Source organism: Gossypium raimondii, chromosome 1 (assembly GCF_025698545.1).
Source record: "Gossypium raimondii isolate GPD5lz chromosome 1, ASM2569854v1, whole genome shotgun sequence".
In the NCBI taxonomy this organism is placed as follows: Eukaryota; Viridiplantae; Streptophyta; class Magnoliopsida; order Malvales; family Malvaceae; genus Gossypium; species Gossypium raimondii.
The window spans coordinates 27,954,340-27,969,520 of NC_068565.1; the positions used below are offsets into that span (position 1 = coordinate 27,954,340).

The 15,181-nt window shown below is 35.4% G+C and overlaps 1 protein-coding gene across 1 annotated transcript; it reads left to right on the top strand.

Moving 5' to 3' along the window:
* Positions 1–4,003: 4,003 nt before the first annotated feature.
* LOC105785513 (putative white-brown complex homolog protein 30) lies at positions 4,004–10,405 on the top strand. Its single transcript, XM_012611609.2, has 14 exons — positions 4,004–4,221; positions 4,363–4,439; positions 4,741–5,013; positions 5,182–5,245; positions 5,320–5,466; positions 5,624–5,658; positions 6,174–6,247; positions 6,515–7,416; positions 7,875–8,171; positions 8,448–8,885; positions 9,132–9,280; positions 9,361–9,650; positions 9,733–9,866; positions 10,141–10,405. The coding sequence occupies exons 1-14, from the start codon at positions 4,004–4,006 to the stop codon at positions 10,286–10,288; spliced, it is 3,246 nt and encodes a 1,081-aa protein (XP_012467063.1). The 3' UTR covers positions 10,289–10,405.
* The last annotated feature ends 4,776 nt before the right edge of the window (positions 10,406–15,181 follow it).

Here is a 15,181-nt window from a genome sequence, read left to right on the forward strand (position 1 = left end):
AAAATTTTGTGATTTAATTTTACTGATTGGTTAGTTAATTTGATAAAAGGACTATTTACCATCCCGTTGAACCACTTGGAATACTAAGGATACTCGGGTCTCCTCTCTAATAATAACATGCCAAAGCCATGTCCTAGACATTGTCTTACATGGGATGTTTCCTGTACTGCAAATGTCATATCCCAGATATGGTCTTACATGAGAGTTCTCATATCGGTGCCCATGTTATGTCCCAGACATGGTCTTACGAGGGACCTCTCATCTCGGTGCTAACGCCATGTCCCAGACATGGTCTTACATGGGATCTCATTCCCTTAATGTCATGACATTTGTATCCGATACATTTCTAATGTTTCAATGAGATTTTTTTAACACTGATTCTCTATCATTTCATACTTGAGTCAACATTAAATAATCTCATGAAATAAGTACATAATTGCTGGAAAATAACAACATTAATAATAATTATTGAAATATTGCATTCATTTACCGTAAACTTACCTCGGTACAAAATACGATTAAATCTAGCAACTTAGTCCTCAACCTTTTGCTTTCCCCAGTCTAACTCCGAATTTCGTTCCTCTTGATCTATAATAGCAAATTTAGCTTATTTAATAATCACATTCATCAAAACAGTCCTTGACTCAAACTTTGGAAAAATTATAATTTTGCCCCTAAACTTTTGCATATTTACACTTTTACCCCAAAGCTTAAAAATTAAACTTCATCCCTTATTCTTATGTTTTATGACATGCTGAACATCTTTCCCTTTTATGGCAACATCAAATTCCCATTCTAACATATACTTATGAACATTAGGTATTTTTACTAAGTATGTCGTTTTACTCGTTTTCACTTAAAATCGCCTAACAAAAGTTGTTTAACATAAGTTCAAGCTTCATATTTTACCATAAAACATCAAAATAAACACATTTCACCTATGCGTATTTTTTCAAATATGAATCCTAACATGAATTAATGATAGAATAAGATAAATTGAGCTACGAGGACTCCAAAAACGTAAAAAAAAAAATTAAAAATGGGGCTTGAATATTTTTCCATCTTTTTCCCTTTTAATTCTTTTTATTACCAAATGACTAAAATGCCCTTCATTAAAACTTTAGTTATTTTTATCTATGCATGCCCATTATTGTCCATGAAAATCTAATGGTCTAATTACCATTTCAGGACCTCTACTTCAATTATGCACTTCAATTAAATCATTTATCATCTAAAGCTCATAGTTACCCACTTTTGCAATTAAACCCTGATATGCAATTTAGACATGCAATCGCTGAAATTTCTTATCGGTATTCTAACACATGCATCCAATCAATCGGTAAATCATAAAAATTAATCACAATAAACTTTTCTATCTCAAATTCATGGTTTCGTAACACTGTTTCATTTAGGCCTTATTTCGGGATGTTACAAAAGTGGTTTAGGTTTAAATAATTGTAGGTATTGACTTCTCTCCATTTTTAAATTACTTACAGAGATACTAAGGGCATAGCTCTCTGGAAGATCTAACTGATTCAATAAGCTCACAAAGACATCATGATATTGATCAAATGTACCTTGTTGTTTAAGTGAAATGAGCTCTGTCATTAGATCCAAAAACAAACTTGAGCTAAACAATTCTTGTAAGCCTCTAGCATAAGTGTCTCATGTAAGCCGATGTAGTCTCCCGTGCCTTTGAGCAAAAATATGGTGCCCTAGGTGGAGCATCAAATTCACACCTTGGTCTGATCCATCACTTCTTCAGCCTTGAAATACTGCTCTAGCTTAGACCACCACCCCCTAAAGTTGGTTCTGTAGAAGCGAGGACAGTCGAGCTTGAAATGTTTGGGAAACACTCTATGCTGCCAACTCGTGTTGAAGCTTCCACATAGGTCAAAATTTCCATCATGGGAACCATCAATGGTTCCTTGGGGGGAAATCCTAAATGAGGAGTGCCCAAAATTTCTTTCCCTTTTCTAAATCTAGATCTAGGAACTGCTACACCAGATGGTTGGCCTAAATATTTTTCAAACAAGAAATGCAACTCATTAGTGATTTCACCTTTGAACTCTTTACATAGCTCCTTAAAATGCGAATCAAGCCTGCTGTCCAACTAGGAAAACTCAGTCTGCAACTGTGAAACTTCCATTTGCAGCTTGCCCATCTCCTTTTGGAGACACGTGGTGATGCCGTCACTAGCCATAGAGGATCAAAAGATTTGATTCTGTTGATGCGTATGAAAATTTAATGCACAATCGACAGAGAGAAAGAAGAGAAATCAGAAAGAATTGAGGATTAAAGAGAAGAAACTATGAGAAACATGTGAATATCAAATTCCATAACCATTTATGTTTTCACCCAACTGCTTAAGAAGGAAGGGTTGACAATTTTCCCTTCCAATTGAGTTTGTTAGCCGTTAGTGCCAGTTGGTTACAATACGCACTATTTCATTTAAATGGAATGAGACCAAAACACATCGTTCTTGTTGCCCCCACACTTCCTAATACGCACTATTTATTCTTAATAAAGAAAACCATTAAAACACTGTGTTTCTAATAAAACTAAAACAGAAACATAAACAGAAATTCAAAGGAATTTTCCTGTTGGTAAACAGCCCGTATCACCTTGTTCACTAGATCATCAAATCTAACCATTCAATTCACCTCTCTTTCAATTTGCTTTTTTTATTTCACTTTTCAATTAAAAAAAAAGAAATCACTAAATATAAGAGTCATCTGCTACTAATCCCTTTCATACAAATCAATACGATTGAGTTCTTTGTCTCCTTGTTTTCTCTCTCATAAACCCAAGAAAAAACACAATAAATTCATCAAAATATCGAAAAATACAAGAAATCCAGAGAACATAACATAAGAAAATTCATAAAAAAATTAATGAACCATTCTAAAATAAGAGAAAACTCATAAAAAAGTCTAATGGGAAAATCTTTGCCAATAATTGAAGCATCTCTATCAATGAAAAATAATAAATTATGAGTTTTTTCTAAAAAATTATGGGTTCAAAATTTCGAATTTGAGATGAAAATGAAATTTGATACGAAGAAATAGATGATATTTTTCAATGGGTAATGTTTTATGAAGAAGAAATTCAAGTTATTTAATAAACTTGAAAGGTTTCTTTATTATTATATTTTATCTTTAAAATCAAAACTACTATAATTATTTTCATATCCTTAGTTTGACCTTTTAATTTTTTTCCTTGACAATAATGTCACTTGGCAGTTTAAAATTGATTTATGTCATATTTTAACTTGTTAGTGGGAGATAACACATTATATAGTTAGAAATAATATAATCAACATTTTAAAATTAGAGGTACCACAAATATGTGATTATCCCTCTTTCTTCTTCTTCTTTTTCTTATTATTATTAGCCTTGAGTTGAATCAATTTCTCCACACAAGAGTTTTTGTGACATGGAAATAATAATAAAAATTCATAGAAATTGGGTTAAGCACATTAAATGTTTGACATAAGTCGTAAATGAAATGTTATGGCATTTTAGGAGTGTTAGTTATTTGACGTGCGGTGCAAGCACCGAAACATAACGGTAGAGCATAGTTTTCACCTTCAAAGTAGCCACCCATTTCTCCCCGCCATTTCTTTCATTCCCAAAACCAAGGGCCTCCTTTCAAATCCGAACACATATTCACTCCACCCTTTCGAGCAAAATTCTATTGTTTTCTCTCAAGGGTCTAACTCTAAAGCTATCCAAATCTTCCCCTGCTTGTTTTCAATCTTCATTTTTGGTCTGCATATTTTCAACCACCCTATTTATTATTATTTTCTTTTGTTTTGTTTTTTGGTCCACGAATGTTCATGGTCTTGTTTGAAACAAGTATAAAAACTCAAGACCATGATGTTTTAAAAGACATTTTACCTTTGACAATGCCATGGTTCATTCACAGAATTCAATTATAGTTAGTTGTTTTATGTTTTGTATTATAGGATTTGTGATTTGTAGAGCTTCGCCTGTTGATCAATATGAGAGGAGTTATTAGATCCCATTTTTTGCATTTTCTTCTTTTTTTTTTAAGTTCCTTTCCTTCTTCAAGGTCTTTGGATGGGGATGATTACAGTGAAACACAAAACCCTGCCGTCCTCCCTGGTGTAACGGACCTCATCCACAAACGGCTTTCGAATCTTACTACATTGCTAATCAAAGATATTGGTAGTGATTTGAGCTTCTGCATAAAGAATGCGTATGTATTTCGCAAATTTTCTTCTGTTTTGTCTCTGTTTCATGCATGTCACCGTTCTACTTTACCCCATAAAACACCTTTTATATATATATATATATATATATATATATATGAACTAGTGCATCTCCTCTTTCTTCTCAGGCAAGAGGATTTGGATGGAGCATTTAATTTTTCAAAAAATATGGATTTTGTGACTAATTGTATCAAGAAAACAAAAGGTATGAAAAGCTTTAGCCTATTGAAATGCTATATTTACTTGAACTTGTTGACATTATGATGATCCAGATGTCTGATTTTATGTCTGCTAAAAATATTGTAAAAATTACCATGATTCAAGTATCTTTTTCAACTCCATGCGTTTTGCAGGCATAAAAAAGGTAAAAAATTGGCCATAAACTAATTAGGCTGATAGATATAGTTACCATGACTCAAGTTTTCTGTTGGAGTTACTTTTCCATCTTTGCAATGTATTGTCGTATCCTTCACCTATGGAGCTTACGATGAATTAAAATTTAACAGGAGATGTCACCCTGAGACTATGTACAGCAGCAGAGATAAAATTTTATTTCGATAGTTTATTTTCAAAGGGGGCCAAAACTGGTTACGTAAAAGTTAACAAGAACTGCAATTTGAAATCTTGGGTCTCTGGATGTGAGCCAGGATGGGGTTGTTTTGCTGACGGGGGGCAACAGATTGATCTAAAAAATACCAGTTACATGCCTTCCAGGAGTCAAGATTGTCAACCTTGTTGTGAAGGATTCTTTTGCCCTAGGGGTCTTGCTTGCATGATACGTAAGTACTTGACACAACTGTTTGATAACAATTTCAAAAGAGAATGGTATTTTGTGACGAAGCGAATAATGACCTATGAAAATTTCAGAAAACTGGAATTATTTGTTGATAGAAGTGGAACTGAATGAAGAACATTCATTGTCTTTTTCATGTTCATGCAAAATGAAGCATGCCCTTTAGGTTCTTATTGTCCGCTTGCAACGCTGAATAAAACAACCGGAGTTTGTGACCCGTAAGTTCGTATTTCTTTTCTTCTGCTCTCACATCGTGTACTGTAGGCATTAAATTGGTTAAGAAAATTTGCAGGTATAATTACCAAATTCCTCCTGGAAAGCCAAATCACAGTTGCGGCACTGCAGATATTTGGGCTGATGTTGGAAGTAGTAGTGAGATATTCTGTTCAGCAGGATCATACTGCCCTAATACCCTTAATAAAATTACTTGCAGTAAGGGGTATATTTTTATCCCTGAACTCATAGCATCAATAAAGTTATTTGTTTGCAGAACCTGCATTCTGTATCAAGATAACATACATAATTTGATGATATTCTGAAAATACTCTATTCTTGGAGTTTATGTTTGCTGATAAGTTCTTTTGATTCAAATTTAGGCATTACTGCAGAAAGGGTTCCACTTCCCAAATTTGTAAGTTCTTTTTTCTCTTTTCATCCGATAGACTTCCTGGAAATTTGCTTTGAAACCCAATTTGTTCACCTTTTTTTTCTCTTTTTTGCAAAACTCACAATTAGAGCTAGAGAACATGAAAGGGTTAACAATGAATTTTATCTACTTGATGAAATTCACCAAATTTATAATCAATAGGCTAGATGAACCAGTTTGATCAGTTTGTGTATTACATCCAATGTGTGCAAAAAGTATCCATGCAACCTACGTGAAAATATCAAAAGTTGTTTGTGTATACATTCATTGAGTGAAAGTGCCTCAAAAGTATATCGTTTGAATCACCTGAGGAAGATTTGAAGAGCCCCAGAATTTATTTGCAACTCCATAGCATTTTATTTTACCAACCTTCCTTGTTCCTGGCCTCAGGGTTTCTAACTTATCATTGATGCATACAGCAAAGTTTGGTCAATGCTTTTAGTTCATTCAAAAATAATGGATATCCATTTTCATGAGATTTTTATGTGAATACTTTGCAGCTTGCTTCAAATTAACTACTTGCAATCCAAATACTTCAAACCAAAATATTCACGGTTATGGAGTCATGCTCTTTGTAAGTGGTTTCTTACTACTCATTGATTGCTGTTCTTAAGCTGGTTATGTATCTTATTAATGGTGATATATAGGGTTGTTAATCAGCCATGCCTGTCATAATTCTTTGAAGAATTCCTCATGAAGCTAATCTCCATGAAGGATTTCTTTTGCATGCTCATGCAGAATTAGATTGTGTTTCCTTTTTCTCTGGAATCTGACCTGTTTTAGCTTTGCTGTTGCTCCGAATTCAACGAGTTGACTTTTTTACTTTCTCTTGCATAAGTAGGTTGGACTGAGTCTCCTGCTGCTCATTATTTATAATTTCTCTGATCAAGTTATTAGTACTAAAGAAAGAAGACAGGCTAAATCCCGAGAAGCAGCAGCAAAGCATGCGCGTGAAACTGCGCAAGCACGGGAAAGGTGGAAAGCAGCAAAAGATATTGCTAAGAAAGGGGGTTGGCAGGCACAGCTTTCAAAGACATTTTCTCGAGCTAAATCACAAAGGAAAACTGAACAGCAGAAGGCATCAGGTGTAGGTAAATCTACTGAAGCTCCTGTACCACCACCGCCAAAGGTAGCCGAGCAAACCTCCAAAGGTTCAAAGGAGAAGAAAAAGGAACCAGGCGACCTCACAAAGATGTTGCATTCCCTTGAAGATGATCCCAAAAGTAATGAGGGTTTTGATTTGAATATTGGAGGGAAAAATGTGAAAAAACAAGCACCAAAGGGTAAGCAATTGCATACTCAGAGTCAAATTTTCAAGTATGCCTATGGTCAAATTGAGAAGGAAAAAGCACAACAGAACAAGAACTTGACTTTCTCCGGAATAATTTCAATGGCTACTGATAACGATATCAGGACCAGGCCTATGATTGAGATTTATTTCAAGGATCTAACCCTCACTTTGAAGGGGAAAAACAAAAATTTACTCAGGTCTGTCACTGGGAAACTCATGCCTGGTCGTGTATCCGCAGTTATGGGCCCATCAGGAGCCGGAAAAACTACATTTCTCTCTGCTTTGACAGGGAAAACTGCTGCTGGATGCAGTGTTACAGGTTTGATTCTTGTAAATGGAAAAAACGAACCTATCCAAGCATATAGGAAAATTATTGGATATGTGCCTCAAGATGACATAGTGCATGGAAACTTGACAGTAGAGGAGAACCTTCGGTTCAGTGCGAGATGCAGGTATGTGGTTTCAAACATGTGATACAAATTAACAGTATTCATCATCTCATAATTTATACAAAACAGCTCAAATTTAAACAGGATATCTTTCTGTAACTGGCTGATCATTGAATTCAAATATGCCTAACGTTTTATGTTATTTTAGAAACCTTTCCTCAATTATAATCACTAGTTCAGTGATCTTACTTGCGTTGATATTAGTTGGAATGTTAGGCTTGAGGCAGTCATGGTAGACTAATTTGTGAAAATCAGGAAGAATTAATTTTTATGAAAGCATGATATTTATCACCTTTGTAGCTCAAGCAACATGGTGCACTTCCAACGCACTACTCTGCTAATGGTGAAGTTGTTAAGGAGCATCCATGTAGAACATAATTTATTGTCTTTATGTTGAATAATTTGCATCCTATAAGTTTCATTCTTACTTTATCATTTTTGTGGATTCCATAACACTGAAGATTATCTGCGGACCTGGCAAAACCCGATAAAGTTTTGGTTATCGAAAGGGTTATTGAGTCCTTGGGTCTACAAGCAGTAAGGGATTCACTTGTAGGAACAGTGGAGAAACGAGGGATCTCTGGAGGCCAAAGAAAACGTGTAAATGTTGGACTAGAGATGGTTATGGAACCTTCTCTATTGATCTTGGATGAGCCTACTACTGGTTTAGACAGTTCTTCATCACAGTTACTCCTTCGAGCACTTCGACGTGAAGCTCTTGAAGGGGTAAACATCTGCATGGTACTTCACCAACCAAGGTATACTTTTTTCTAAACCCGAAAATAAGAGACAAGATAAGTTTTTTATTGGCTGAATCATTGCAAGCCAGGTCCAGAAGGTGCTTATTTGAGTTGATTTTTCTCGTTAGTTACTTCTGCTTGTACAGCAATTTGATTTTTTATGATAAGATAGTCCGTATAGTTCTTATATATATATATATATATAAAAGCTTAAAAGGCTGAAATTACATCAAGAAATGGCTGCTTTTTGGTTTTCCAATTTGTGAAGGTAATCATTAGCTTCTTGTGATTCAGCTATACTTTGTTCAAGATGTTTGATGATTTAATACTTCTAGCCAAAGGTGGTCTGGTTGCATATCTTGGACCTGTGAAGAAAGTTGAAGAATACTTTTCCAGCATAGGGATCAATGTGCCCGACCGTGTTAATCCTCCGGACCACTTAATCGACATTCTGGAAGGGATTGAGAAACCAGCTACAGTGACTCGTGAACAACTTCCTGTCCGATGGATGCTACACAATGGCTACCCAGTACCCCTAGATATGCTTGATTTGGCTGAAGGACTTTCAACACCCTCTGGTTCAAATCCAAATAATTCTGGCGCCACTGCTGGGGGACAAGCATTTGCTGGAGACCTGCCTGATGATGCAAAGATTAATGTCTCGAAATCTAAAGATCTATCCAACAGACGATCACCGGGTATACTTCGCCAGTACAGATACTTTCTTGGCAGGTATAATAAGCCAACAGCAGCATTCCGATCATATGAATATTTGGTTCATATTACAGCCTAATCTACCACTAGAAGGACCGGTTTTTGTCAACTGTTTAAGACACCTTAAGATGATCTAATCTCGGGTTGCCTAAACTTGTTCCATAACAACATATGAATGTTTGTTTTGGACCAAACACCTCCTTGTCAAAAACTGGCCTCCTTGTACATTAAACCTTGATGATTTACCATATGTCAAAATTTCAGGATTCTTAAACAGCGACTACGAGAAGGTCAGATGCAAGCTGTCGATTTAATGATCCTTCTTCTTGCGGGAGCCTGCTTAGGGACTCTTGCAAAAGTGACAGATGAAACACTGGATAACGCTGGCTACACATTTTCAGTCATTGCAGTGTGTAAGTTGAAACAAAAATGCTTGGTCTAAAGTGCTCATGTTGCCATTGTGTTTATAACTTAAAATCACCTTCATTCGCAGCACTATTATCGATGATCGCTGCATTGAGAACGTATTCGCTAGATAAATTACAATACAAAAGGGAGACTGAATCCGGGATCAGCAGTCTAGCTCATTTTCTATCGAAAGACACAATTGATTTGTTCAACATCATCATCAAACCAGTGGCATATTTATCAATGTTCTATTTCTTCAACAATCCAAGATCAAGCTTTCAAGATAACTACGTTATATTGATGGCACTTGTTTACTGTGTCACTGGTATGGCTTACGTATTAGCCATTTCCTTTGCACCTAGTCTTGCCCAACTGGTATGTTCTAAAAAGCTTTTATCATTTCATGAACTCATGACTTTTTTTCTAGATGATGAGCTTAATAATTTTGTTGTTTCAGTGGGCAGTGCTTGTTCCCGTTGTTTTGACTCTCGTTGCAAACAAGGGAAAAGATAGTATGATTCAGAAATATTTTGGCAAATTTTGCTACACAAAGTGGGCTTTGGAAGCTTTTGTCATTGCAAATGCTGAAAAGTTAGTAATATTTTTTCTTTCTTGTAATACTGCGATCTATATATTAGAGTGTGATCTTAAAACAACCCAAAAGAAAATTGAATATACATATATGCCACTCATATCATATCATGATTGTGAAGATATCATGTCTCAAGAATCTCCAAATATATATATATATATATATATATATATATAAATACTGGTATCAGAAAGATACTCATGTTGTTGGGTATAATTAGAGAAGCATAAACATACCATGCTTGAGCTTCCTCAAAGTGTTGATATTGTTCAGGTACTCTGGAGTTTGGCTATTAACTCGTTGCAAATCATTGGAATCTGGCGGTTATAATCTCCATGACTGGAAACTTTGTTTAATCATCCTTATTGTCAATGGCGTTATCGCTCGCATTCTAGCTTTCATTATACTTGTAACGAGATGAGTTTGGAGAAGAATTCAATTTCCTTTTTTCTTTTTCTTTTTTTTTGTATAAAAAGAAACTCACCATCGAACAGGAAAGAAAAGAAAAGAAAAGAAAGAAAATTCATGGCTAACTGTTTAGAACTCTGTACGCATGAATTTGTGTTGTATTTGTGTTATTGTATTTTTTTTGTTTGTAAATTTTGATATATTAATTATTCATTTTCATAATATAAAATTTTAAAGTTCGACATATTTGTGTTTGATATTATTTTTATACTGTTAATTGCATTAACACCAAACATCTCAAAGATTGTTCAAATTTTAAATTGATGTTTAAACTTCAAAACACTCCAATTAAGTTATCAATTGTATCAATCGGGTCTTTTGTTAGCCTAGTCATGGATTTAGGTGCTAAATGTCAATTTGAATATGATGTGGGGTGTATTTAAATAATGTAAATCAATTTGTAAATAGGTTTGTACTTACTTTATAGACAATTTATGTAACACCTGAATTCTAGGGAACCCAAAAACTTGAAATAATTGGAGGATTAAATCGAAAGAAATTGCAAGTTGGTGGTCTTTCTTGGAAGAAATGGGAAAGCAATAAATTAAATTGGACATTATTGACAACCAAACTTGGTTCGGTTAGAATGGAACCAGCCGATTCCTTAGTGAGAGACATAATAATTAGCAATGGATGGATCTCATAAGGTTGGAAATAGCATGGGAAGGATTATAAATAGCTAGAAAACGACTTCTCAGAGATGATTTTCTACCTGACTTTGTTTCATTTTCTCTTCTTCACCTTCTTATATTTTTTTGAAAAAGTGGAGGCTGTGTGACCCCTATAGTGTGAAAGTTTCTATCTTTTTCTATAAAATTCAAAATATTTTTGATTTAGTCCCGAATCATTTCTAAAGTGTTTCTAAGGCCTCGAGGGCTCGAAATAGGGACAATATACATGTGTTTGAATGAGTTTAGATATGATTCATGAAATGTATGTGATTAAATGTTTTAAGTTACGTTTTTGCGGTAATGCTTTGTAACCCTATTTTGGTGACAGATATGGGTTAGGGGTGTTACATTTATTGGTATCAGAGCTATAGTTTAGTCAATTCTCAGACTAAATGTAGCGTGTACAAGACTAGAAGTAGATGCCATTATATAACCAGTGATAATGTGATAACTCCTGACATGTTTTGAACTATGCTTTCATATAGAAATGACATCCAACTGAGCTGACTCCGATGAAGTTGAAAGGAGTGCTCAAGCCTCCGTACACGGAGCAGTGTCGAGTGGCACTAGGCCCGTATCTAAGGGCCAGGGAGGAGAGGCTAAGGAAGCCTTCTTCCATATGATGAACAAATAGTTTTCTAAGTTCGTAAGAATGAACCCAATGGCTCAACAACCTCCACCCCCACCTGTTCCCCAACTGATCCTCGTAGTTCCTTAGGGTTTGGAACCAATGTGAGTTAGTAAGTCGCCAGTTGATAAATTTTAATATGGGGATAAGGAATTTAGAGCTACTACCGAAGATGACCTAGAGAGGGCTGAGTTTTGGTTAGAAATTCCTATCAGGGTTTTGGACGAGTTGTCTTATACATTGACAGAGTGCGTAAAATGTTTTTGTATCTTTATTGAAAGACTCAGCTTCTCAGTGGTGGAACACTTCGGTTTTAGTGGTACGGAGAGAGCGTATAGATTGGGAATTCTTCCAAACTGAGTTCCGAAAGAAGTATACAAGTCAAGAGATTTTTGACTAGAAACGCAAAGAGTTCCCTGAGCTTAAACAGGGTCGAATGATAGTGTCTGAGTATGAAAGAGAATTTGTTAAACTAAGCAAGTATGCCCGAGAATGTATACCAACTAAACTTACCATGTGTAAATGGTTTGAAGATAGGTTAAATAAAGACGTAAAGCTTTTAGTCGGGATACTTGGATTGAAAGAATTTGTCATTTTAGTTGATCGAGCGCATAAAGCTGAAGAGCTTAGCAAATAAAAGAGAAAGTTGATCATGAAGCTAGAGATTCGAGAATGATATCAATTGAGAATTCATATCAGTCATCATCGAAGAAATCGAAAGAACATCATAATTGTTCGACAGCTTCACTGGAATATTCCAATAGAGATAGAGGTAAACAACGTGCGAGTCCAAAACCTCAGACTATGTCTGTATGGAGTGTGGGTAGTGTCAGGAACAATCAACCTGATTGCCAAAAATGTAATAGACGATACTTCAATGAGTGCAGGTTGAAAAATGGGTCATGTTTCAGATGTGGTTCATTTGAACATTATCTTAGAGATTGTCTGGAGAGGTCAGAGAAAGAAAATACTCAGACTGTTCAACTGATCAATACTGTCGCAAGAGGTAGACCACCTTGGAACCCTGGAAATGTGAGCAATAGCCATACTAGAACAAAAGACTCTATTGTGAGATCTGAGGCACGAGCACTGGCTAGAGCTTACGCGATTCATGCATGAGAGGAAGCTTCAACGCCAGATGTTATTACTGGTACATATTCTATCTATGATACTGATGTTACTACCTTGATTGATCCGGATCAACACATTCATATGTATGCATGAATCTAGTGCCAAGTAAGAATTTACCTGTTGAGTCCACTGAATTTGTAGTTAAAGTAGCGAACCCCCTAGGTCAACATATACTAGTTGATAAGGTTTGTAAAAGTTGTCTTTTAATGATTCGGGGTTGTAATTTTTCAGCTAATTTGATGTTGTTGCCATTTGATGAGTTTGACATGATTTTGGGTATGGATTGACTAACTCTGCATGATGCTATTGTGAACTATAGACGAAAGCTTATTGTGTTAAAATGTCAAAATAGCGAAAAGCTCCAGATTGAATTAGATAGACTGGATAGTATGTCTAATGTTATTTTAGCTATGTCAGCTCAGAGATATATTAGAAAAGGCTATGATGCTTACATTGCTTATATATTTGATTCTAGAGTTTTTGAGTTGAAGCTAGAATCGCTTCCACTGGTATGTGACTATCCAGATGTGTTTCCATAGGAGTTACCTGGGTTACCGCCGATCCGAGAGGTTGTGTTCGGTATTGAGTTAGTACCGGGAACATCTTTGATATCGATAGCTCCTTATAGAATGACACCTAAAGAGTTAAAAGAATTGAAAGCCCAGTTGCAAGAATTAACAGATAGGGGTTTTGCTCAACCCAATTTCTGACCTTGGGATGCACTAATTCTTTTCTTTAAGAAAAAGGATAGATTTATGCAAATATGTATTGATTATAGCCTTCTTAACAAAGTCATGATCAAGAACAACTATCCGTTACTGCGTATTGATGATCTGTTTGATCAATTGAAAGGTCCAACAATGTTTTCGAAGATTGATCTTCGTTTTGATTACTATCAGTTGCGAGTTAAAGATTTAGATGTGCCAAAAACCGCGTTTAAGACTAGGTACGGACATTATGAATTTCTTGTGATGCCATTTGGTTTGACTAATGCACCTGTAGTATTTATGGACTTAATGAACAGAAATTTTAGACCGTATTTAGACAGATTCGTCGTAGTGTTCATTGATGATATCTTGATTTATTCACAAGATGAGTCAGAGCATGTCGAGCATTTGAGAATTATTTTGCAAACTTTGCGCGAAAAGCAATTATTCGCTAAGTTTAGCAAATGCGAATTTTGGCTTCATGAAGTTGGATTTCTGGGACATGTTGTATCAGCCAAGGGCATCAGAGTTGATCCGAGCAAATTTCAGCAGTTGTTGATTGGAAACCTCCAAGAAATGTATCTGAGGTTAGAAGTTTTCTAGGATTAGTCGGATATTATAGAAGGTTTATTAAGGGATTGGTGATGATTGCTACACCGATAACAAGATTATTACAGAAAGATGTTAAGTTTGAGTGGCCAAAAAAATGCCAGCAAAGTTTCAATCAGTTGAAAGCATTATTAACTGAGGCACCGGTGCTATTTCAGCTAGAATCGAGTAAAGAATTCGTGATTTATAGTGATGCATCTTTAAATGGTTTGGATTGTTTTTTGATGCAGGAAGGCAAAGTGATAGCGTATGCTTCTAAACAGTTAAAGACGCACGAAAAGAATTATTCGGCTCATGATTTAGAACTGTAGCTATTGTGTTTGCGTTGAAGATTTGGCAACATCATTTATACGGTGAAAAATGTCATATCTTTACAAATCATAAAATCTTAAAGTATTTAATGACGTAGAAAGATTTGAATTTAAGACAACGCAGATGGCTTGAGCTATTGAAAGACTATAACTTGATCATTGATTATCATCTGAGAAAAGCTAATGTAGTTGACGATGCTTTAAGTAGAAAATCTTTATTAGCTTCACGAGCGTTGAACATGTGATTGACGTTGTCTGATGATGGTTCGATCTTAACGGAGTTGAAAGCTAGATCGATGTTTTTGCAACTGATTTATGAGGCTCAAAAGTGCGATGACATGTTGATAGCTAAATGGAAACAGATTGAGTCGACTCCTGATTCAAATTTTTAGATTGAATATGATGATATTTTATACTTCAAAGGTAGAATTTGTGTTCCGAGAAATTCAGATCTCGTTCATAAGATTTTACGAAAAGCTTATAATAGCAGCTTGTCTGTTCCTCTTGGTAGCAACAAAATGTACGGTGATTTGAAACAAATGTACTGGTGGCCAGGTATGAAACGAGAGATTTCTGAGTTCGTATCGAGATGTTTAGTATATCGGTAAGTTAAAGCTGAACATCAGGTACATTTTAGTTTGTTACAAACAATGATGATTCTGGAATGGAAATGGGAGTGCGTCACAATGGATTTTGTATCGGGATTGCCTTTGTCTTCGAGAAAGAAATATGCAACTTTGGTTATCTTTGATCTTCTGATGAAGTCCGTACAGTTTATTCCAGTGTGTA